Source organism: Anarhichas minor, unplaced genomic scaffold (assembly GCF_050575085.1).
Source record: "Anarhichas minor isolate MPS153535 unplaced genomic scaffold, ASM5057508v1 ptg000011l, whole genome shotgun sequence".
Classification (NCBI taxonomy): domain Eukaryota; kingdom Metazoa; phylum Chordata; class Actinopteri; order Perciformes; family Anarhichadidae; genus Anarhichas; species Anarhichas minor.
The window spans coordinates 1,605,679-1,628,325 of NW_027466457.1; the positions used below are offsets into that span (position 1 = coordinate 1,605,679).

A 22,647-nucleotide genomic window follows, 5' to 3' on the forward strand; every position below is an offset into this window, starting at 1 on the left:
TCCTGGCTGTTTCTTGAGGTCTTTAATGCTGGGTGTATATCAGCCTGCTTTATGTGTGCAGGATGAAATGATTTAGCATCCTGTTGTACTGTATACTTCGAAACATCTGTGACTTTCTGTTTGTCTTTCTAGACATCTACTGAGTTGCCTACATGCTTCTCTGTGTGACTGTGTGGAGTGTCTGTAAATGCACGACAGACTCAGGTGGTGGAGTAGAACAGGGTAAACCTGCTAGTGATTACTACGTGGGTGCCTGGTAATGATACAGATTGCTCTCCTACAATGGGCCTCTCAATCTCTCTGGCTCACCCTCTATTGAAAGCTTTATAAAATCTTTGGTGGAAACCCAAAACCACCAAATCTGTGTGGGCCACATCATCAAACATTATAGGGAGCCTGGTGAGAGCCTTACTGCAGAATCCTCCAGACTACGCAAGACGCACGTTTCCTTATCATCCTTTAAACCTGCTGCTTAGTTGTGGTTGTTACAGATCATGTTGTATTGTATAGTGTTAGCCTGCGTTAAGAGTGAGAGGTTCAAACACCAATGTCTGTGTCTGCTTAGTTCTGCATTCGCGCACTCCTCTTTAAGCCATGGAAAAATAACTTTTATTAGTGCTGAAAGTTATTAACCAATCTATTTAATGGTAGAATCACTAGTCTCTCCACCCAAAACGAGCACTTCCAAACTCTGCCGAACAGACCACCCCGACCCTTCCACATCCTTCAGCGGATGAAAGGGAGCACTAATGGATAGATGTGTTACTGTGATAAGAAGTAGCCAGAGGACCTTACAAGCACTGATACACACACACACCCCCCCCCCTTATGGAGCCATTATGAGAGTAATCTGACTCTAGATCAGTGGTTAACCTTGACCCTCTGCACCGCATGATGGGGTCTGCTTTAAGACCTGCTTTCAGTTTCTTAAACGTGAACTCAATCACAGTGGCTCCCGAGATATAGGACACATTGGACATATGGGGCCAGTGTAGCGTATGTGATGTTGCCGCCTGGGGAGAAAAGCCTTTGCTTTTTATTTTGGAAAGGTAAGAGTTCAAACACACCTGACCACAATTTGGGCTGTCTGTCGATTTATGACCAGCCAGGTGATGGAGAGAACGGTGCCATGAATGAGAGCTAACGTTTATATGTGTACGTGTGTGCACATGTGTGGAAGAGTTTGTGTGTGTCTACATCCCGCTGTTCTCAGTGTGCAGCCTTAGCATGTCGGGTCAGCAGGCTAGCCAGAAGTGCTATCTAGTTTCAGAGTTAACAGGAGGCTCAGCTTTGATGTTGCGCCGGCTCTCAGACGAAGCTAAAGTTTGTGTTTCAGGCTGAGGGACATAACCCAGACACAAAGGTCAGATGGGAGGTGTATGGGGCGAGCGCTTCAGATAGAGGGAGAAGGGTTTTGAGGAAAGAAGGAGGGATGACTTATGGGATAGAGGCCAGAGCTGCGTGGGTGTTTGTGCAGACATGCTCCATCTGTATGCAGTCGTGGGCCACTGGCAAAGGTGTATATACATATGGCCTCAGCTGATTTGTGTTAATGCACATTTTTGTGTATATCCTGTACTACACACACACACACACACACCCTACCACACACTCGCACAACTTTAAAGGTTAATTAAAACTGCAGCTGAAAGAATTCACTGGGAAACCAGTATTTATGAAAGGAAGCACCTTTGGTTATTATGCAGGGGTTAGAAGTTTTATGTCGTTTCACTAAAACACAGGCCGTGAAATGCTGAATGTCTCTGATGGATCAATAAGGGCTAAGTGTTAAAAGCTTGATGCGGTTGATTGGAGCTGCTTTAATTCTGGATTAGTGCGTGTGCAGCGTGCGTGCCTTGAAGCGAGCGTGCAGTGAAATAGCTGGGTGGAGGCCTCGTGGCATTCAAGAAGACAGACGGAGACACGAGCACAAATGCACACACGAATGAAACGGACTCACACACAGTCCAATTTATGGTGAGTGAAGCCCATTAAGGGGAGTATAACATTGATTCACAAGCCAGCTGCCCCTCCAGAAACAGGACTTTCTTATCACTCTACACCCCGCAGCACATCTCCAAACTGCCAACCAATGTATGTCTTCATTATGACATACCCCACTTGCCTCCCAGCCTTTTTACAAACAGTCAAACCCTCCTCATATGCACCTATCTGACACATTTAACATCTCCCTCCTACTCCTCCTCCATCCCATCAGTCCCTTGTCTGCTTGTTAGCCGTCACGCCTGAGTGACTGCAGGGTCCCTCCTCTTCACTGATCACTGATAAAGTACTGAAACAACATTTGACAGAATAGCTAGAAGATAAAATAGACAGAAAAAGGGGACAGCAGGGTATCTGCGGGCTCCTAAATGTCTGAAAAATTTAGATTATAAGTTATTTTAAGGCCTTAATTATAATGCAGTCATGTCTGCAATGCAGTTATTAAAGGTCAACTAATACAGACCATTGTTAGTGATGAAATATGTAAAAACATGTTTTATTTGTCATCATATCTGCTTTACTAACCACTACCCAACAACAGCTGTCTAGTTATGAAAAGCTTTAATTAGCTATGTTAAGTTAGGAAAAGTTCACATATTTGGTTGTTATATTGTTATTAAATTAATTTAAATGTTACATTTAGGGAGGTATTCAAAAGTCTGACATTCACATTCTGAAACCTTCAGATAAAATGGAGAACATCCCCTTTAGTAAAGTGACTATACATTATTAACAAAGCACTGATGAATGAGAGGGATTGCTGTTGAACAGAAGGAGCTTATCTATTAAAAACCGCAGGGAGCTACTTGAAGTGAACACAGTGAGGAGAATAAATGGCACCGCAGGGGTCCCAATGCTCATTTAACAGTAACTACAATACCTATAGCAGGCGCAGTAGGACGATATGTGTACTGCTCATGCTTTTGCCTCCATCTGTATTCATGATATGCATTGGAAATGTTTGCATTTCCTCGGAACAAAGGTGAAGCCACCGCTAAGAATAACACCACAGCAGGAGAAAAGGCTGCTTAGTATCTCATTAACGCACTCTGACTGAGGCTCCATAGGATCAAAAGCAAAGCAACAATAACGTGTCATTGTTCACAGGCACATATGGTGAGAGAAAGGCACGTACAAGACGAAATGAGTGGCGTTGCAGATAGCCATATCACCAGTGGTTTCTAAAGGGTTTCAGAAGATAAGTCAGCCAGATGACATTCAGAATGCCACATTCACAAACACCACAGCAGACCTTATGTTCTGCTCTCTTTTACCTCTCGACTCATGTTTACTCCACCGCTTCGCCGCGAATAATGTGACTGTGTCTTGTTTCCTCAGGATCAGGTCAATCGTGTCTATCGTTTCTATTTTAATCCTTTCCTCGTCTTTTTAGTTTCACTTGGTTCTCTCTTTCCTAGAAATCATCTATAACAATGCCGGAGTGCTGAACCTTTATTTATCTTCCCTAGGTAGTTTATTCTGATAAAGCTGGTTTAAAAATAGGCGGATTATTCGGAAGCCACTGCAGTATTTTGTTTATCAAACCACAGCACAAATAAAGTCACAGTTCTGTTATCATCTCCCAGCACATCTCACAGACAAGGAAAGCAGCTGTTTAACTGCACCACCTGGCAACCAACACTGATTGGTCACACATATATATATATATATATATATATATATATATATATATATATATATATATATATATATATATATATATATATATATATATATATATATATATATATATATATATATATATATATATATATATATATATATATATATATATATATATATATATATATATATATATATATATATATATATATATATATATATATATATATATATATATATATATATATATATATATATATATATATATATATACACACATCTGTTATTTCAATGTGTCTGCTTGCACGTATGATGACTTTAACGGAGAAAGCCAACTCTATATGGTGTGTAAAAGCTGGCAAATGTATGTGATTAGTAAAGGTGAGGTGCTCTGTACAGTGTCTTAGAGTGTGTGTGTTTAAATGTGACTCACTGTGTACTGGTCAGGGTTTGGGGAAGTACTGCCAGTCATGTATAAGTCATCTGGTCGTAGACAGTTTGTGAGTTCCCTCTCAACGTGACCAAATCACAAGTTAAGACAACTCCCGCACAGACATTGCTGTGTGCTCCTCATACATTATAGTTGAATACAGTTTTATTTTTTTGTACCAAGCATGTAGATGGACAGTGGTGGAATTATTCATATTTTCTTTTTACAGGCCATTCCTGTTGCTGCCACCTCTGATGGAGTGGATGAGAGTGGCCATAGTTCATGCTGAGCATCGCAAGAGTCTATTGGTGGATAGTGATGATGTCAGACAAACTGCCAGGCTGCTCCTTCCAGGACTGGACTGTGAGCCGAGACAGCTGAAGTAAATGAGAACACACACACATATATACTCGCCAGGGTTGTACTGCTGGATTTGGATCTCTAATGGAAAGCAGCAGCACTATGTCTGAGTATCTGTAATAAATAAAGAATATGAACTAAAGCTTAACAATGCCTTCAGACAATACCTCATTTTAGAGTTCCTGACACCAGTGTCATGTCTTGTATGTTGATGAGGTCATAATAGTTAGTTGAAAAGAAACAAAACTTAATTGCTCAGACATTGTTGTGTGTGTTTCCTGTAACCGATGCACTAAAGGCCTGTTTTTCAATTGGTTCTCGCTAACAAATAATTACACACTGTATACAGTAGATCAATCACTGTCAAATCAAACAAATCATCGGATACATATGTACAATGAGCCACATGGTTGAAACAAACTCTTGTAGCTCTCAATGTCTGTTTAATCGTTTTTAGTGCGTCTTCTCAGACTCTGCTAGTTACCTCTCACCATTTGAAGGTGAACTGTTCATTTTATTGTCTTATTCTTTCTTTGTGTCTCCGTCTCCATCAGGCCTGAATGTTGCTTTAGCTCCTTCAAGCGTCTGGACTCCAAAGCCGCCACAGACAAGTTCCACCTAGACTTGGGTTTTCGGATGCTCAACTGTGGACGCACAGATCTCATTGGCCAAGCGATCAGTTTGCTGGGGCCAGATGGGGTCAACAGCATGGACGACCAGGTACTGAACATCTGTCTGTTTGTGTACAGCAGCGGTATGAATGTGTTTTTATGTCTGACGTGTGTTGAGGGGAATATTGCAACATTATCCATATGTACTCGTATTCATAGTTCATTTTTTAGGCAGCACTTAATGTATTTGTTTCTCCTTTTTCATGTGTCCATTGCCCTCCTTGCTGTTCGTCACTCAGGGCATGACCCCACTGATGTATGCCTGCGCAGCTGGAGACGAGGCTTTAGTCCAGATGTTGATCGATGCCGGGGCCAACCTTGACGTGGCGGTAAATATGCTTCAGCAATGTCAACATGTGTACACATGTATTTAAATGTTGCACTTTGAGTAAACTTCTACATGTAGGAGTATGATCTTGATGTTGGTGTGTAACACCAATTTGTCGTGTGCTGCCAGGTTCCACCATGCTCCCCAAAGCACCCCTCTGTGCATCCTGATAGTCGACACTGGGCAGCCCTCACCTTCGCTGTGCTGCATGGACACATATCCGTAGTGCAGGTTGGAAACACATACACACACACATGTAGTAGCCCCCACCACATGTAGCTAGTGTGTGAACCCTTAATTTGACATGCGGCATGAATGGTGTACTTTTTACTCGAGGAGAATTAACCTGCTAAATACGCATGGGTTGTCCTACACAGTCCAGAGCTAACTGTGATTGTAATGTTATACTTTCTAAAGTTGAGTGACAAATTTGAGGTCAGAGGCCAAGGCCATAAGTGAGTTACAGGATGTCAAACATTGCACAGTGTAACAAATGTGGTGTGTATCTCCAGCTCCTGTTGGATGCAGGGGCCAACGTTGAGGGGGCCGCAGTCCGCAATGGGCAGGAGAGTAATGCAGACACCCCATTGCAGCTGGCTTCAGCAGCAGGTGGGCAAACACATGCATGTGCACATGAAAACACACGTGCACACAGTACAACACAAGTCACAGCTGATTTTAGAGCATTGTCAGACTGTGTGATGATCTGATTCATGGTGGGTAAATTACTACTTACTACTAAATAAGAAGGGAGACATGTGGAGATGAATGAATGAGCCACGAATAATAACTCTTTTAACTTATCTTAAACTTATTTTTAAAACGATTATCAGTCACCAATCCAGTAGTGTGCTAGTTTTCCAAAAGACCAGCAACAGAAGCACAGGATTGAGTTGTGAATGGCGCTTTGGCTGGAGGAACAAGGAGATGAGAGGGTAAATGAAGGCAAAGTGAGAGCAGAAGAGCGCTGCCTGTGGTTGTTTAGAAGCCTCTGGGCAGCATTCCTCTGTGGGATCATCTAAAAGCCACACATAGCTGTAGTGAAAGAGACACATGCTCTACATAGCAGCAATGACAGCGTGTAAATAGTGCCTAATATGAATGGGTTTGTTTGTTTGAAAATGCAAAATAAAGTATGATAAAACTTAATTTGTCCCTGTGGTCAAATACAGTCGTTGCAACAGTAAGTGCAATAAAGCCAGAAAGAAGACATCTAAAGTACAAGTGCACTAATGAATTACAAAATAAGCAATAAAAACACAAACGCTCAAAATTAAACCATAAAGAATGTTAGCAATTGTGGGGCGATATGTTGACTATTGAAAAATTCAAAGTAGACTGCACCAGTGGGAAAAATACACAAGCAGAATAGATTACTAAAAGTATGTCTTTGCAAACAGCAAAGATGTTTGTGGTTGGTACTGGTACAACATATCCCATTTCAATGTGTTGAGGAGATGTATCTGTATGTAATTGACTTGTTTATATGTTTCACAGGAAACTATGAGATGGTTAGTTTGCTCCTGGCACGAGGCGCAGACCCCTTATCCAAGACCCACGATGGAAATGCCCTTACGTCATCCCTCTATGAAGACATGAACTGCTTCAGTCATGCTGCCGCACATGGACACAGGTATGTGCGTCTCTCAATCTGATCTGAAAAGGGCATGTTGTCAACAGATGCTCTTGGCCTCTTAACTGCAGAACAGAAAGTAACACGGAAATAACGTTAAATCAGTCAGCACGCTGTCATACTTGACCTAAGTCTGCATTTGTGCTTTGAGGAGATTCATCCCTTTTATCATGTGGTGAAATGGCAGACCTTGATAGTTTCAGAGTATAAAAAAAAACGTGAATTCAAGGCCTCCTTCTATTCAGAGTCCATCTGTCTCTAAACACCAACTGGAAGCGTAAACCCCTCCACCTGTTCACTGTGTGTACGTGTGAACACAATGTAGACTCAACACTTCACATTCCACAGTGAGGGTGACAGATTATGTAATCAGAGAGGAGGGTACAGGGTCACAGAAATGGATGTATGTGTTGCAGTTTGGACATGTATTAATGTTTTCATGCTTTCTTTCTGGCCTTCCCTCCTCGTCCTCTTTCTTTCCCACTCCTTCCTCCCATTTATCTTGTCAGAAACGTGCTGAGAAAGCTACTGACTCAGCCCCAGCAAGTCAAAGAGGATGTCCTGTCTCTGGAGGAGATCTTAGCTGAGGGGGTGGAGGGTGAGGAGGCCGGTATCTGCCCTTTCCTCCCTCTCTCCCCCCTCCCCACCCCTTCCTCTGGCCCCGGGGCCCAGCCAGAGGTGGCCATAGCGAGGCTCTGCAAGGCCAGGATGAAGGCTCTGCAGGAGGCCAGCTACTACAGCGCGGAGCACGGCTACCTGGATGTCACCATGGAGCTACGAGCTATGGGTACCTATCAGATGTCAAGACGAGGATTTTCTTACTATTCAAATGTTAACTTACCTTGAAAACCAAACAACATTTATTTTTTCTTCTGACGTAGGTGTACCATGGAAACTACATGTGTGGCTGGAATCTCTGCGTTGTGCCCAACAGCAGTCCAGGGCAGGAGTCACCCTCTCACTCCTCAGAGAGTTCACCACGATCAAAGAAGAGGACTACTGCGAGGAGCTGGTCACCATAGGCCTGCCCCTGATGTTCAACATCTTACGTACCACCAAGGTACCATTAAACCTCAGAGTGTCTGCTTGTCTTGTCTTCATGATTTCAGCAAGAGATTTAGTTCAGATGTGTGATATAATCCCCTTCTTCTTGTCCCCCCCCCCCCCCTTTCCTCCAGAATGATGCCATTCTACAACAGCTGGCGATTATTTTTAGTCACTGTTTTGGCCCAGCACCTCTTCCAGCCATCCCTGGGATGAAGGCAACTCTTTCAGCACAGTTGGGTAAGAAAACTATGGTTTTAAATAGAGATTTGTTTGCACCATAATGCTCTGCACTCTCAATACCTACGACCTCATTGAGCTTTCTGACTGCATTCAAGGATTGCTTCGCCGATTCTGTAATATGTGGGTATGTCCCGCAGACATGGGTTAAGCTGATGCCAAACAAATTGGACACGGTTTTAAAATCTATATCTGAGGCAAGGTTAGTGCAAATTAGTATTTGAAGTAATACTTTTCTAGAGATACAGTAACATGAGTGAAAAGGCAAAATCTTATCACAAATGGTTAGCTTGATACACCTTTCCATTCATACTGTATGCCAGGTGTGAGGCCCTAGACACAATCACGATTCACCTACGTTCAAGACTGAACAAAGCTCTGGTTTCCTTAATATGTGTCAGTGTAATATTGGACCAGTGGTCAGACGGGCTTCCTTGTCACTAAAAAGTTGTCCTGGGAATGGAGTTGTAAGAAGGCATTTCTCTGTTTTCCCACAGACCCTCATTTCCTGAATAACCAGGAGATGTCAGATGTGACGTTTGTGGTGGAGGGGAAACCGTTCTATGGCCACAGAGTCCTGCTGATCACAGCTTCTGACAGGTGAGTCCAGACAAGTTCCCACCGGACAGAATGATACATACTTGAAGACGGTGATCATTTAAAAAAAAAAAAAGAAGAGAAATCCTTGACGGTTTTGACAAAGATGTTTGTTTTCTTTTAGATTCAAGTCTCTGCTGGCATGCTGTGGACCAGATGGAAGCCCCAACAAGAAGATTGAGATTAGTGACATCAAGTACAACATTTTCCAGGTAACAAATATACTCAAAAACACGACCCAAAGTATTTATTTTTTGTGTGTGTGTGTGAGACACAATTAATCAATATTGATGGAATAAACTGCAGATAGATGTACTGCATATGACAAAACATGTACATTATTTAGTTCAACTACGGTACCTTTTTCTAAATAAGGCCTTTGACCTGTCTACAGATGATGATGTCATACCTGTACTGTGGAGGAACAGAGTCGCTGAAAACTATTGTGCCTGATTTGCTGGAGGTGAGAGTCGCTCAACAGATACAATACCGTCTATCTGAGTAGTTGTATGAAACGTTTTACTTGTTAGAAATCCCAGGTTTCTTCAGTTATACATGTACCATAAAAGTATTAAAATTAAATGGAAACATTAATACTTTTTTGTGAAGAAATAAGGTTGTTGGCTAAGAATCTAATGAATGAGCATGGGACACGCGTGTGTATATGGGACACACAACAGCAGCTTCCTGCCCAGCTCTGCCTCTTCACACTGTGTTTTTTCTGCAGTGTACTATTGCACAGTACTATATACACAGTGACACCTCATGGATTTTTTGTAAATCCCTTAAATGTGGTGCATATGCAATGTTTATTTTGTGATAACGCAAATCCCCAGTTAAACCATCAGATTACATTTATCTATCTGATGCTTTTAACCAAAGCAACTTCCAATAACTACATTCATCCATGTCGGTACAAGCCCAAAAAATGCCAAACCTGTTTAGAACACACCTCTATTACAAAGGTCAGTCTATTGCGTTGTAACACCGCTTGTCTGCACAGCAACACTATTTACTGTAGGTCATGAATGTTTGACAAATTGTATGATTTCATCCGTAACCATCATTTACAGATATGTGGTTTAGATCATTTGGAGGCTGTTGAATGTTCTTAATCAGTGTTTATATGTCTTTATAAATAAGCTAGTAACCAAATTACAGCCCAAACTAACTGACTTGTCTGTATCACTTTTAAGACATTTGCTTGTGATTCCTCCTGTAGTTGTTGTCCGCTGCTAGTCTGTTCCGGCTGGGGGTGCTACAAAGACACTGTGAACTCATCTGCTCTCAGCTCATCAACCTGGATAATGCAGTCAGCGTCTACAAAACAGCCAAGGTGACACACACACACACACATTATGTGAACTATTCGAATAGCAAACTGTATTATACAGCAGCTCTATATGCCTCTTCAACTATGGTGACTCACGGAAGGGAAATGTTTTGTTAAAATGAAAAAAGATCTTGCATTAAAAAAACTATATTTCTTCAGTATAATAAGTGAGAGAATCCTAATTTCACACATAAACCGGGACAATCCGATTGATGGCACAAAAGACCATGTTACATCATAAATGTCCTCAATTCTACACTGGAAAGCAGCACTGTTGACACTTTACAGCTATACTTTTTAATGAGGCAAAAACATAACGCTGTCCTCTCTTTTCCCAGGCCCATGGTTCATTGGAACTGAGCTCATTCTGTGAAGGTTACTTCTTGCAGCAGATGCCTGCTCTAGTGGAGAAAGAGGGCTTCAGGGGCCTGCTGTTGGGACCCCCCGCGGCCCGACAAGGGAACAACTCCACTTCTTCGCTGCTTCACACCCGGGGAGAATCACCCCTTGAGGAGCTGGAGGCCACCCTGGCTCAACGACTACGCTCTCTCTGCGTCACCTCGCGAGTCTGAGCAAAGAAGACAGAAATAAGGATGTTGCAGTTGAAGTTGAAGTTCCATCTTATCACTGATACAGGATCAGATGTTAAAGACGCTGTTTAAATGGTTTGAGTACCGATGTTTTCTTAGTGACACTTGATCTTTATCTCTGGTGACAAGCAACTCCCCACAGTGATGTGACACTGGGACACAGATCAGCGAGTTATTCGGTAGCAGTTAGACGCTCTGTGGACAATTCAGCATTTCATATTTTGTGCCAGGCACTCCATCTTGAATTTATTGCAGTGTACAGCATGTTCATGAAGAAGAAAATTGGACAATGTGATGTTGGCTCTGGAAGCTTAAACGAGAAGCAACAGATGGATGTAACAGGTGGGAACTCTGAATTATGAAACACTGCTGCCCTCTACTGGACACAACTGGCAAAATAAACCATTTAATAGGAGGATTGGGATCCAGAGCACCCGCCTGGTTCTGACTGAAGCTATGTGACAAATGGACTGAATCAAGTGGGGCAGCCATGCTGGACTTTTGGCTTTGTCCTGTTCAGACTAATAATGCAGAGTGGGAGCGCAGAGGTAGACTTGGTGCCTCCAGCATTGGTGTAAACTTTGGATTAACAAATGTATTTTTATGTTTTTATTTTCTATTTTTTAAAAGTGATTATCGGCGAAACAAAACACTTAATAAAGAGTGGGATGGACATTTTCTATTTAACGAGAGGAAAAGATGTGAGAGTATTTAACGGGGTGTTCCCTTTTTATTTTGTTTTTAATCCAAGCAAATTATTAATATTATTGATGAAAAGTTGCTTTTGTGTAGCTGTTGTTTTTCCAGGTACACTCTAACAGTTAATTAAGCTTATGTATGCTGAGGTTTAATGCTTCTGTACAGGTACAGCAGCAATGTCCAACATGGGATTTGGAATACATTAAGTCTGTTTTAATGCTGAACATTGTAATAAACCTGGTAAACAAGCTTGGTCCGTTTTACTGGTACACACTATTCCAAATATTTCACTGTCATCTGTTGTGTGGGTTTGTGTAGACTTACCTGAAATCCAGTATGACTCAGACTTGCAAATGCACAGATCTACAGAATAAAGGTCATATTTGCAATAACAAAAGATTAAATGAAACACCTTTGGTAACATTTTATTTCAAGGTCATAAGCACATTCATAAGCTATTAAAATGCATTTATAAGGCTGGAATGTATGATAAGTTCAGCATTCATATTGCTTTATACCTCCATGCCATAGCGTCAACAGTGTTTGAAAGAATAATCTGATCCCTAAATTACACAGCACATTATAACTACCATAATTTAAGACGCATAAAGATACAGCGAGAACTGATCTCACTTAACCTTTAACTAAAATTAAATCATAAGTTTCTGTAGGATAACCACCCGGCTTTATCTTAAATAAGGTGCTGGACGTACACCACGGACAGTTCAAAAGCAGTAAGTCTCATTATGTTCAGAGACCGTGACGATTATTAAAAGCGGCAATGTGAAGCGTCACGAGACAAAGCACACAACTTTTGAGCAAACGTAGCCACTCACAAGAGCCCAATATGATCAGAATCCTAACACATTAGTTCACTGTCCAACAATGATGTTAACTGAGAGGAACAGAGCTGAAACAAATGGTTTAAATAACCACAGATAAAATCCCTGCACACACATTTCTCTTTTTAGAAGATGAGAAAAATATAATATCATGGTTTTCTTGGTTGACATCACTTTACCCTGAATGAACTGAATTTAAAGCTGCAGGGCAATTCAGTGACAGTCATTTTTCTGAAATTAAGTACTTAAGAACCACATTTTTCAAAAGCATTCTGTTATTTAATTTATTCTTAAATGCACCACTTACTTTACTTGAAATGAGAGAAGAACATGTATTTATTTTTAGATTATCTGTTTATAATTCAGCTAGTATTTGCTGGTTGCAAGTTAAGTGTACAGCAAAACATTTTTACAATGATTATCATGTCAAGTCTTTATTTTCCAAAACACTCAACTTCTCCTTATTAAGAATGTGGTGGTGTATTTGCCTTTGGAGGAACGTCGTTTTCCCACGTGGTTACTATGTGAGCTCCAATTTCAAGCACAATGTCTATGATAACATGGATTATGTTTCTTTTAAATGTATGGTGACCGCACATATAGATGACCTAGATTACATCAAGAAATGTAAAAGAAATAGCTTGCTCTGATGATTTACTCGTCTTTTGCTGGCCTTGCCGTCCGGGACATTAGACGTGCTTGTCGCACTCGGTCACGATGTCATATCTTAGTATGTGAAAAAAAAAAATAAGCCATAAAAAAGTCAAAGCATAGTATGTTGAAAAAAGTCAGAAAAACGTCACAGTAAAGTGTGCGAAAAAAGTCATTAAAAAAGTCATGGTATAGTATGTCGAAAAAGGACTTTAAAAGACTGTTTTTTTGTTCTGGGTGTAGCTCCTAGACTAATAGATGGTCCATTTGTGAAGATGTGGGCTGGTTCTATATAAGTGTCTCATTACTCTGCCTATGCACTCTTTCTCTTCCCTGACACAAGACACAACCTTTTGTTATTCCTTATTTGAGGCTTTATGTTGTTTTGTAAATACATTTTTTATTCTATTGTATCCATATAGATGTGGTGTCTCTCTTTATGTTATGGCTTGTGAGCCAGTCTTAACAGTATAGTGTTATTGAAATTTGATTAAAAAGCCTTAGTGAGTCTAAAAAATGCATGAAGTTCACAGTATAGTATGTATAAAATGCCAAAATTGTATAGTGTGTTGAAAAAAATCATTAAAGGTAATTGCATACTATGGCTACAAATTCCTCCTATATTATGTAAAATAAAGTCATAAAAAAGCTATAATATATATGTCAGAAAGAGTGATGAAAGAATCACAATATAGCATGTCAAGAAAAGTCAGAAAGAAGTCATAGTATAGTATGTCGAAAAAAAGTCATAGTATAGTATGTCGAAAAAAGTCATAGTATAGTATGTCGAAAAGTCATGAAAAAGTCATAGTATAGTATGTCATAAAAAGTCATAAAGAAGTCATAGTATAGTATGTCGAAAAAAGTCATAAAAAAGTCATAGTATAGTATGTCGAAAAGTCATGAAAAAGTCATAGTATAGTATGTCATAAAAAGTCATAAAGAAGTCATAGTATAGTATGTTAAAAAAGTTATAAAACAGCCATAGTATAGTATGTCGAAAAAAAGTCATAAAAGTCATAGTATAGTATGTCGAAAAGTCATAAAAAAGTCATAGTATGTCGAAAAGTCATAAAAAAGTCATAGTATAGTATGTCGAAAAGTCATGAAAAAGTCATAGTATAGTATGTCGAAAATTCATGAAAAAGCCATAGAATAGTATGTCAGAAAAAGTCATAAAAAAGTCATAGTATAGTATGTTGAAAAGTCATATAAAAGTCAGTATGTTGAAAAAAGTCATAAAAAAGTCATAGTATAGTATGTCGAAAAGTCATAAAAAGTCATAGTATAGTATGTCGAAAAGTCATAAAAAGTCATAGTATAGTATGTCGAAAAGTCATAAAAAAGTCATAGTATAGTATGTCAAATAAAAGTCATAAAAAAGTCATAGTATAGTATGTCAGTCATGAAAAAGCCATAGTATAGTATGTCAGAAAGTCATAAAAAAGTCATAGTATAGTATGTCGAAAAGTCATAAAAAGTCATAGTATAGTATGTCGAAAAGTCATGAAAAAGTCATAGTATAGTATGTCGAAAAGTCATGAAAAAGCCATAGAATAGTATGTCAGAAAAAGTCATAAAAAAGTCATAGTATAGTATGTTGAAAAGTCATATAAAAGTCAGTATGTTGAAAAAAGTCATAAAAAAGTCATAGTATAGTATGTCGAAAAGTCATAAAAGTCATAGTATAGTATGTCGAAAAGTCATGAAAAAGTCATAGTATAGTATGTCGAAAAGTCATGAAAAAGTCATAGTATAGTATGTCAGTCATGAAAAAGCCATAGTATAGTATGTCAGAAAGTCATAAAAAAGTCATAGTATAGTATGTCGAAAAGTCATGAAAAAGTCATAGTATAGTATGTCGAAAATTCATGAAAAAGCCATAGAATAGTATGTCAGAAAAAGTCATAAAAAAGTCATAGTATAGTATGTTGAAAAGTCATATAAAAGTCAGTATGTTGAAAAAAGTCATAAAAAAGTCATAGTATAGTATGTCGAAAAGTCATAAAAGTCATAGTATAGTATGTCAGAAACGTCATAAAAAAGTCATAGTATAGTATGTCGAAAAGTCATAAAAAGTCATAGTATAGTATGTCGAAAAGTCATAAAAAGTCATAGTATAGTATGTCGAAAAGTCATAAAAAGTCATAGTATAGTATGTCGAAAAGTCATAAAAAGTCATAGTATAGTATGTCGAAAAGTCATAAAAAAGTCATAGTATAGTATGTCAAATAAAAGTCATAAAAAAGTCATAGTATAGTATGTCGAAAAGTCATAAAAAGTCATAAAGAAGTCATAGTATAGTATGTTAAAAAGTCATGAAAAAGTCATAGTATAGTATGTCAGTCATGAAAAAGCCATAGTATAGTATGTCAGAAAGTCATAAAAAAGTCATAGTATAGTATGTCGAAAAGTCATAAAAAGTCATAGTATAGTATGTCGAAAAGTCATGAAAAAGTCATAGAATAGTATGTCAGAAAAAGTCATAAAAAAGTCATAGTATAGTATGTTGAAAAGTCATATAAAAGTCAGTATGTTGAAAAAAGTCATAAAAAAGTCATAGTATAGTATGTCGAAAAGTCATAAAAGTCATAGTATAGTATGTCGAAAAGTCATGAAAAAGTCATAGTATAGTATGTCGAAAAGTCATGAAAAAGTCATAGTATAGTATGTCAGTCATGAAAAAGCCATAGTATAGTATGTCAGAAAGTCATAAAAAAGTCATAGTATAGTATGTCGAAAAGTCATAAAAAAGTCATAGTATAGTATGTCAAATAAAAGTCATAAAAAAGTCATAGTATAGTATGTCGAAAAGTCATAAAAAGTCATAAAGAAGTCATAGTATAGTATGTTAAAAAAGTTATAAAACAGCCATAGTATAGTATGTCGAAAAAAAGTCATAAAAGTCATAGTATAGTATGTCGAAAAGTCATAAAAAAGTCATAGTATAGTATGTCAGTCATGAAAAAGCCATAGTATAGTATGTCAGAAAAAGTCATAAAAAAGTCATAGTATAGTATGTTGAAAAGTCATATAAAAGTCAGTATGTTGAAAAAAGTCATAAAAAAGTCATAGTATAGTATGTCGAAAAGTCATAAAAGTCATATGTCGAAAAGTCATAAACAGTCATAGTATAGTATGTCGAAAAGTCATAAAAAGTCATAGTATAGTATGTCAAATAAAAGTCATAAAAAAGTCATAGTATAGTATGTCGAAAAGTCATAAAAAAGTCATAGTATAGTATGTCAAATAAAAGTCATAAAAAAGTCATAGTATAGTATGTCGAAAAGTCATAAAAAGTCATAGTATAGTATGTCAAATAAAAGTCATAAAAAAGTCATAGTATGGTTTTTAAAAGACTATGGATATTTACTTTAGGACTTATACACACCCATACATGTACAAAGAAGGAAAACAAACACACCATAACTTAATGAGTTTATTTGTTTCAGCACTGTAGATGCTCACAGTTATTTTATATGGGGATTACATCAGTCACTTTTGTTCCTGCTCCGTCAAAAGACCGCTCTGGTCCTTAGAATCATCAGATGTCCTTGGTGCTGCTAGCTTCCCATTTTAAAAAACAGAAAGGAAAGTGAACGATAGGGTATTGCTTTGTGTTTGGGTACTGATATCCCCTCACTGTGTCTCTTCTACCACCAGATAGAGAGAGCAGACATCCAATCCTTCCAGAGAGAGGTACAGAGTAAAGGAAGCATCGTTCAAAACTTTGTGCACAAAATAAGGAGGAGGAGGCAGGGAAAAAAGATTAGCGGGATTGAGGGAACAATAAAAAAGAAGGCCAGAAATAAAAGCAGAGAGGGTAAGAAGTAGGGGATAGAGAGGAAATTTAGAAAGTTTAAAAGGTAATTTTGTGGAGAGAGAATCGATGAAGGCTGAGAGAAGGAGTGAGTTTGGCATGGAACATGAACACTAAAGCCATGCAAAGAAAAGCTCATGTTTGACATGCACACAGCACTACAGACTAAAAGCATAGAGCAGGAATCCCCAGCATTGGTTGAGAAGACAATCAACCCCCACGGTTTGTCTGTATATTTACAAAGAGAAGAAGTAGATTGGGTTCTGTAGAGTCCTTCTCCTCAGGCCCGGCCTACACGCACAATAATATGAAACTGACAAATATCAATAGAAGAGCATATTCCCTCTCCAAAAAGAGGCTACGTCTACATTCTTAAATTACTGGTAAATGGTTTTTTTTTTTCTTCAAGAGTTCCCACAAGTTCTCTTTCCCTCTACAGAGAGGTCAGGGAAAAGAGAATTTGTTACTCGATGTTCACATAATTCTGTTAAATGTCGACCAAAACTAAAGAAAAAAAGTTATTTTTTTCTTCAAATGTTGCCCCATTTACGAACACACAAGAGGGTAATAAATAACATTCAACTGACCTAACAGCTTTGTTCATATAAATAGCCAAGTTATCATAAATTAGGAAATCAAACAGTGAGATGAAGAAACGTGAATAAATAAGGACAGAAATACAAAAATATCCACAGTTGCATTTGTCACGTCATCATTTTTTTTTGTTCCTCTACTTCTAACTGCTGGTAAGTGAGGCTAAGAGAGAGGTATAAATGGAAAACCAAAGACAAAGTGCTGCAAATAACACAAACAGGAATGTTTTGATCATAATTAGCTCAATCAAACAAAGACATAAATGATCATGTAACAAAAATACACAGACAAATTTAAAATAACAGAATGTGCCAGGCGCAGGTTTAGCAACCAGACCCGATGGTATCTAAACTTAGCGTCACAACTAGACATTTCATTTTTTTATACATAAGAAATGATATCAGTCTGTACAACAGAATAGATCATTCATTTTAAATACCCAAATACCCACCCTTGTCCCTCCCCTCTACCCCATATTATCATATCATCTCCCCCTCGGCCCCGTTCTGCTCACACCCAGCTCCTCTCTGAAATCACAATTCCAGTCCATTTGCAGCAATAGTGTTAAGTCTAATAAGTATTTTAAACCCAGTTTTTCACAAAAAAAGTACATTAAAAAGCAAACAAATACAATCCAGCAAGCATCCGCGTCGGCCTTTTGGGCTTTCTACAAAACCCCGCCCCCTTCTCTCCTCCTCTGAATCAGTCAGTTTCTGCATGTCTTCTTTTTGTTGTTGTTCATGTTCTTGTTAATACATCCCAGAGTTTTCTGTGCAAACTGGACCTGTGCATGTAAGCATGTACATGTTTTGTGTGTGTCGTGTCTTTTTGTAAAATACTCGTTTCCATACGATGAACACTCCTTGAAAGGAAAGGGGGCGGCTTGGTTAGGGGGAGTCTGCGTTTTTTTTGTTCCATTGGGATTTGTGTGGATTAGTTGTGCACATGTGTGTGTGTGTCTGCGTGTTCCTAAGACGGGGGAACACAAAAGGTATTTTCCTCTACTTCTACTGATGGCTGCCAGAGGTGGAGAAGGGGCGCAGAGGGAGATGAAGGTAGAAGTCTGCATGAAGGGGTCTGTTTCCATGGTAACCCCCCCCCCCCCCCCCCCCCCTTTTCAGCGCACCTCTAAAAAACCGTCCTCCGTCAACAAATGTCCATCTCTATCGGCATGCTCGGGGGGGCGGTGGGGGTGGAAGGGTGGTCGAGGGAAGGCGGACAGAGCAGGGAGCAGGAGGAGGGGCTTAATAGGTTTTCTGGATAATTCCTGGTATCAGAAACAAGTCAGGGTCATCACACAGGTTATCAGCAAGGGAGCCAAAAATCAGAGCAAGGGTCATAGGCGTTTAGATGGTTGAGGTAGAGGGGTGGATGATGATGGTGGATGCTAAGGGGTCGTGAAAAAGGGAGTGGAAGGACTGGAGTGTGTGTGTGTGTGTGTGTGTGTGTGTGTCATGTAGGTGCAGTATGCTGTTTATAAAATATGAATTTGATTCTCTTAATATATTTCTATCTATATAAAGTAATTTTATACAAAAAGAATTTCCATAAATGATTATGTACACCTAGTTATGTACAAATATTCTCTCTCTGTGCCACTGGTTTATAGTGGTACTGGGATGAGTTTTAGCACTGGCTCGACTACACGGCCTCCCGATCTAAGACTCCTCCTGTGTCCCCAAAGACGCCACCGACAGCTTGACTCTGTCTCGGCATTTGGTGTCATTATTTTCTGGCTCGTGCCTCCGGACGTGAATGGGCGAGGGGCAGTGCTTGGTGGGCGTGCCAGAGGGGTAGGGCACCTGTCCGTTCTTCTCGTCTGAAAAAAGTTGTTTTATTACGTCAAAGAAGTTACTCAATGGGCTGCCTAGGTACACAGATGGGGGGGACAAAAAGAGGACAAAAAAGGGAAAAGAGAGAAGAGAGAGAACAAACAAACTAATGAACAATGGGGTTCACAGGACAGAGACGAGGCTACACGTAAGAACAAGCAGAGGCGAGGAGGACTGACAGACGCAGCGAGGGTGAGAGCTGCTGGTGCAGCCATGTCAGGACGATAAACCATGCATATGTAACAGCACAACCAATGAAAACACACAAGAGCCATTCAATCTCAAACTAGAAATGAAAGCAAATAGGGGGGCTGACCAAAGTCAATATAGGCTTCTGTAGCCTGATGCTACAGTAAGCTTCTTTAACATATGAACTGTGTGATGCAGACCGAGGAAGCGTGGTGCGTCATCTGTGTGAGTCGGTGCCCAAGCAGTTTGGGACAGCCAGAAGCCGGGCAAATGATGGAAGGCGGACAATGTGAACGCTTGTAGCTTCCAGACAACGTTGCCCTTGAAGGATAATAAATCAGTGTCTCCTCTCCTTTTTGCTAAACCTAATCGTTTGTGGAGGTTCTGCAGGCTTCATTAGAGAGCCGAACGGCGACTTGAACCTCGGCAAAGTGCCGATGATGGAGGCTGTCTGTCTCGTGGCTATTGTAAGTGAAGCACATCTAACACAGTAATGTCGGGACTTAAATCTGCTCGGAGGAAACAGACAACCTTTGATCAACACATTTCTACACTTCCGTTCGGAGTTGTTACACTGTAGCTAACGATTACGCCTGGACAAAGACATCAAACACGCCGGGTGGCTGCATTATCATTGTGCCAACTCTTTGAAGTCAGAAAAAGTCCAGCTCATTCTGTGTGCTGAATAAAATGGGTAAATATGCTGAATAACACAAGTTTATATCTTTCTAACTGCTATCGGCACACTTGAGTTTGTGTGTGTGTGTGTGTGTGTGTGTGTATCTCAGACAGTATGCATACAAATGATCTTCAGCTGAACACACTCGCTCTTTCTGCAGGGACCCACTGCAGGTATGTGGAGTGGTAAGGACACAACACATGAGAAATGGAGCAAATAAAGAGTCAGAGTTATTTTTGTTAATGCTGTTTACACAGCGCAACTTTGGAAACTATCAGTCACAAACAGGACTGTTTCTGAATAGGTGGCAGAAGATCCATTTGCACAATAGAGTCCTTTGGGCCGACAAATGAACAGCGACAGCATCAGTAGAAACAGGCAGGGGGTGCTGCACAGAGGACAAAACGCACACACTCACACACTGGACCGCAGAGTCGGTGTCTGTGTATCAGCACTTAATAAAAGGCTGTTGGAAAGCGGAATTTCTCAGCCTGACAATATGCACATGCTGCCAGTGTTAGGACTGCCTGCAGTAGTCTAGCAATTCGGCAAACTTCATCTAATCGTGAATGTGTGTTTGTGTGTGCCTATGTGTGCCTCTGTGTGTATGTGCCTCAGTTGGCTTCGCCTGCTCCATTATCCTGCTGGAAAATGGTTGCAGCCAACTTCTCCCTAATGTTCCCTCTTCCTTTCTCATGTGTGAAGACTTTCCCCATTTACTCACTTCACTCCACCCAAATCTGCACATTTCCACAAATGGCAGGAAACTCATGAATCTTAATGATCTCAGCTGCTCCATTAAAGAGAGACGGTACCCTCTAAATAAACGGTTCTGCTCTGTAGTCCTACAGTATGCTACCTGCATTCATCTACACTCCTTTTATTGTTCCACGCCCTCCTATTGTCTCCCTAAGCGGGGCTCCCAGGTATGCTTCTGTTAATGGCGATTAGGGGACATAATGGCCAAGACTTGATGAAGCCTTTTGTTTGACACACATTGGTATGCAAAGCCATTTCTATTCTTAATTACAGCCAGTGACTTTCTGCAAAAGACCCTGTGGTCAGGTGGCGCCAAAAGTGTGTTAGGAGGTCACAAGGAAGTAGGGAGGTGGAGGAAATCAATTACTGATAAGCACACACTGACCTGTTTTAAGATTTATATTACGGTGAGAGATACTCTGATAGAGTAAAGAGATGAAATTCATTTCGACTGCCCTTGGTCAAAAGAAAATGACATTGATTTTTTATCCTCAATTGATCAGCTCTGTAAGCCTATCATTATTTATGTTTTTTGTCATATCCTCAGTATCCTCTATTGATAAACGGTTCTCATATTGACACATTGAACCTAATGTAATATAATGTTTTCCACTTTTAACCTTCAGTCTGTTAATAAGCTCAAACATGAAATATCAGAAGTAACTGGTAAACTGGTAGTCATCATCACAGCAGCTGTGATGATGACTACTGTTCATTGCTGAGAGAAATATACAGCTCACACGTGTAACTGATGGTATAGTAACAGAGTAAAAGCTAGGTATCATGGCTAGGTTTAAAGGGATAAAGACACAAACATAGAGACACCGAGATTATGATTCACGCATGAGATGAAATTGATATCCAACGAAAACAGCACACCTTCCCCTGATAGAAGCGGTGTATCTCAGGCTGGTGGTGTTTCCCTATGTGACCAGCAAGTGGAGCTGTTGTCAAGATGATGACGACTGAGACGCACTCAAACAGAGCAGTGATTCACAAGGAGGGACATGCTAAAGAGCAGATGGGGAGGAGTGGGATCCCTATTTCTCTCTTCTTTTCCTTTTTGTCATCCAGAAAAAGGATGTAGCCACACTGGGGAAAGAATGGACTTATACAGCTCCAGCGCCACAACATGATGGAGGAATATTTAAATAACGTCACAAAGTTCACAGGTGAACGGTTAGGTGGGGATTGAGGTAGCCCGTCAGAGGTTTTTATATCTCCTTGGTGCCTTTGGAGGCGCCAATAGAGGCTGGTGGACGAGGGAAAACAGGGGGAGGGGGTCCTATTGTACAAGCACCCAGAGAGAGAGAGAGAGAGAGAGAGAGAGAGAGAGAGAGAGAGAGAGAGAGAGAGAGAGAGAGAGAGAGAGAGAGAGAGAGAGAGAGAGAGAGAGAAAGCAGGTGTGGTGTCACTGTGCGGTGCAGTGCATTGTGGGAGTGCATTGAGGTGCAGTGGTGTTGCCATGGTGACAAGCTCCGACGATCAGTCTTGGAAGTAGGAGTAACAGAATGCAAATCAGCTTACCCTACCTCCACTCTAATCTCCACTGCCAGGGCAACGAGACAACATTTGACCCGCAGTCGGTGCTTGAGAGCAACTCCCAACCGTTTCATGGCAGTGAGGCGCGGGCATGCAAAGGAAGCCGTTTTGAGAACCGGAGAGCGGCTCGGGGATTTCAAGCACGGGGGAAGAGGAAGGCAGGATTTAGCTTAGCTTCAGCGGTGAG

The 22,647-nt window shown here is 40.1% G+C and overlaps 2 protein-coding genes across 3 annotated transcripts in view; one reads left to right on the top strand and one right to left on the bottom strand.

The window, feature by feature from the left end:
• abtb2b (ankyrin repeat and BTB (POZ) domain containing 2b) overlaps positions 1–12,084 on the top strand; it is a 43,131-nt gene extending 31,047 nt beyond the window's left edge. Inside the window, exons 4-17 of one of the 2 annotated variants that reach the window (XM_076088837.1) lie at positions 4,287–4,439; positions 4,972–5,137; positions 5,328–5,417; positions 5,546–5,647; positions 5,929–6,025; positions 6,914–7,049; positions 7,559–7,836; positions 7,931–8,109; positions 8,228–8,333; positions 8,831–8,933; positions 9,055–9,142; positions 9,325–9,393; positions 10,153–10,266; positions 10,602–12,084. In XM_076088837.1, coding sequence (XP_075944952.1) covers positions 4,287–4,439; positions 4,972–5,137; positions 5,328–5,417; positions 5,546–5,647; positions 5,929–6,025; positions 6,914–7,049; positions 7,559–7,836; positions 7,931–8,109; positions 8,228–8,333; positions 8,831–8,933; positions 9,055–9,142; positions 9,325–9,393; positions 10,153–10,266; positions 10,602–10,835 — 1,915 coding nt within the window. In that variant the 3' untranslated portion in view covers positions 10,836–12,084. The remainder of the gene's footprint in view (positions 1–4,286; positions 4,440–4,971; positions 5,138–5,327; positions 5,418–5,545; positions 5,648–5,928; positions 6,026–6,913; positions 7,050–7,558; positions 7,837–7,930; positions 8,110–8,227; positions 8,334–8,830; positions 8,934–9,054; positions 9,143–9,324; positions 9,394–10,152; positions 10,267–10,601) is intronic. The other variant, XM_076088839.1, reaches the window with a different exon arrangement.
• A 7,033-nt stretch (positions 12,085–19,117) lies between these two features.
• LOC142947965 (serine/threonine-protein kinase BRSK2) overlaps positions 19,118–22,647 on the bottom strand; it is a 149,463-nt gene continuing 145,933 nt past the window's right edge. The window contains exon 19 of the mRNA XM_076089834.1: positions 19,118–19,326. Coding sequence (XP_075945949.1) covers positions 19,118–19,326 — 209 coding nt within the window. The remainder of the gene's footprint in view (positions 19,327–22,647) is intronic.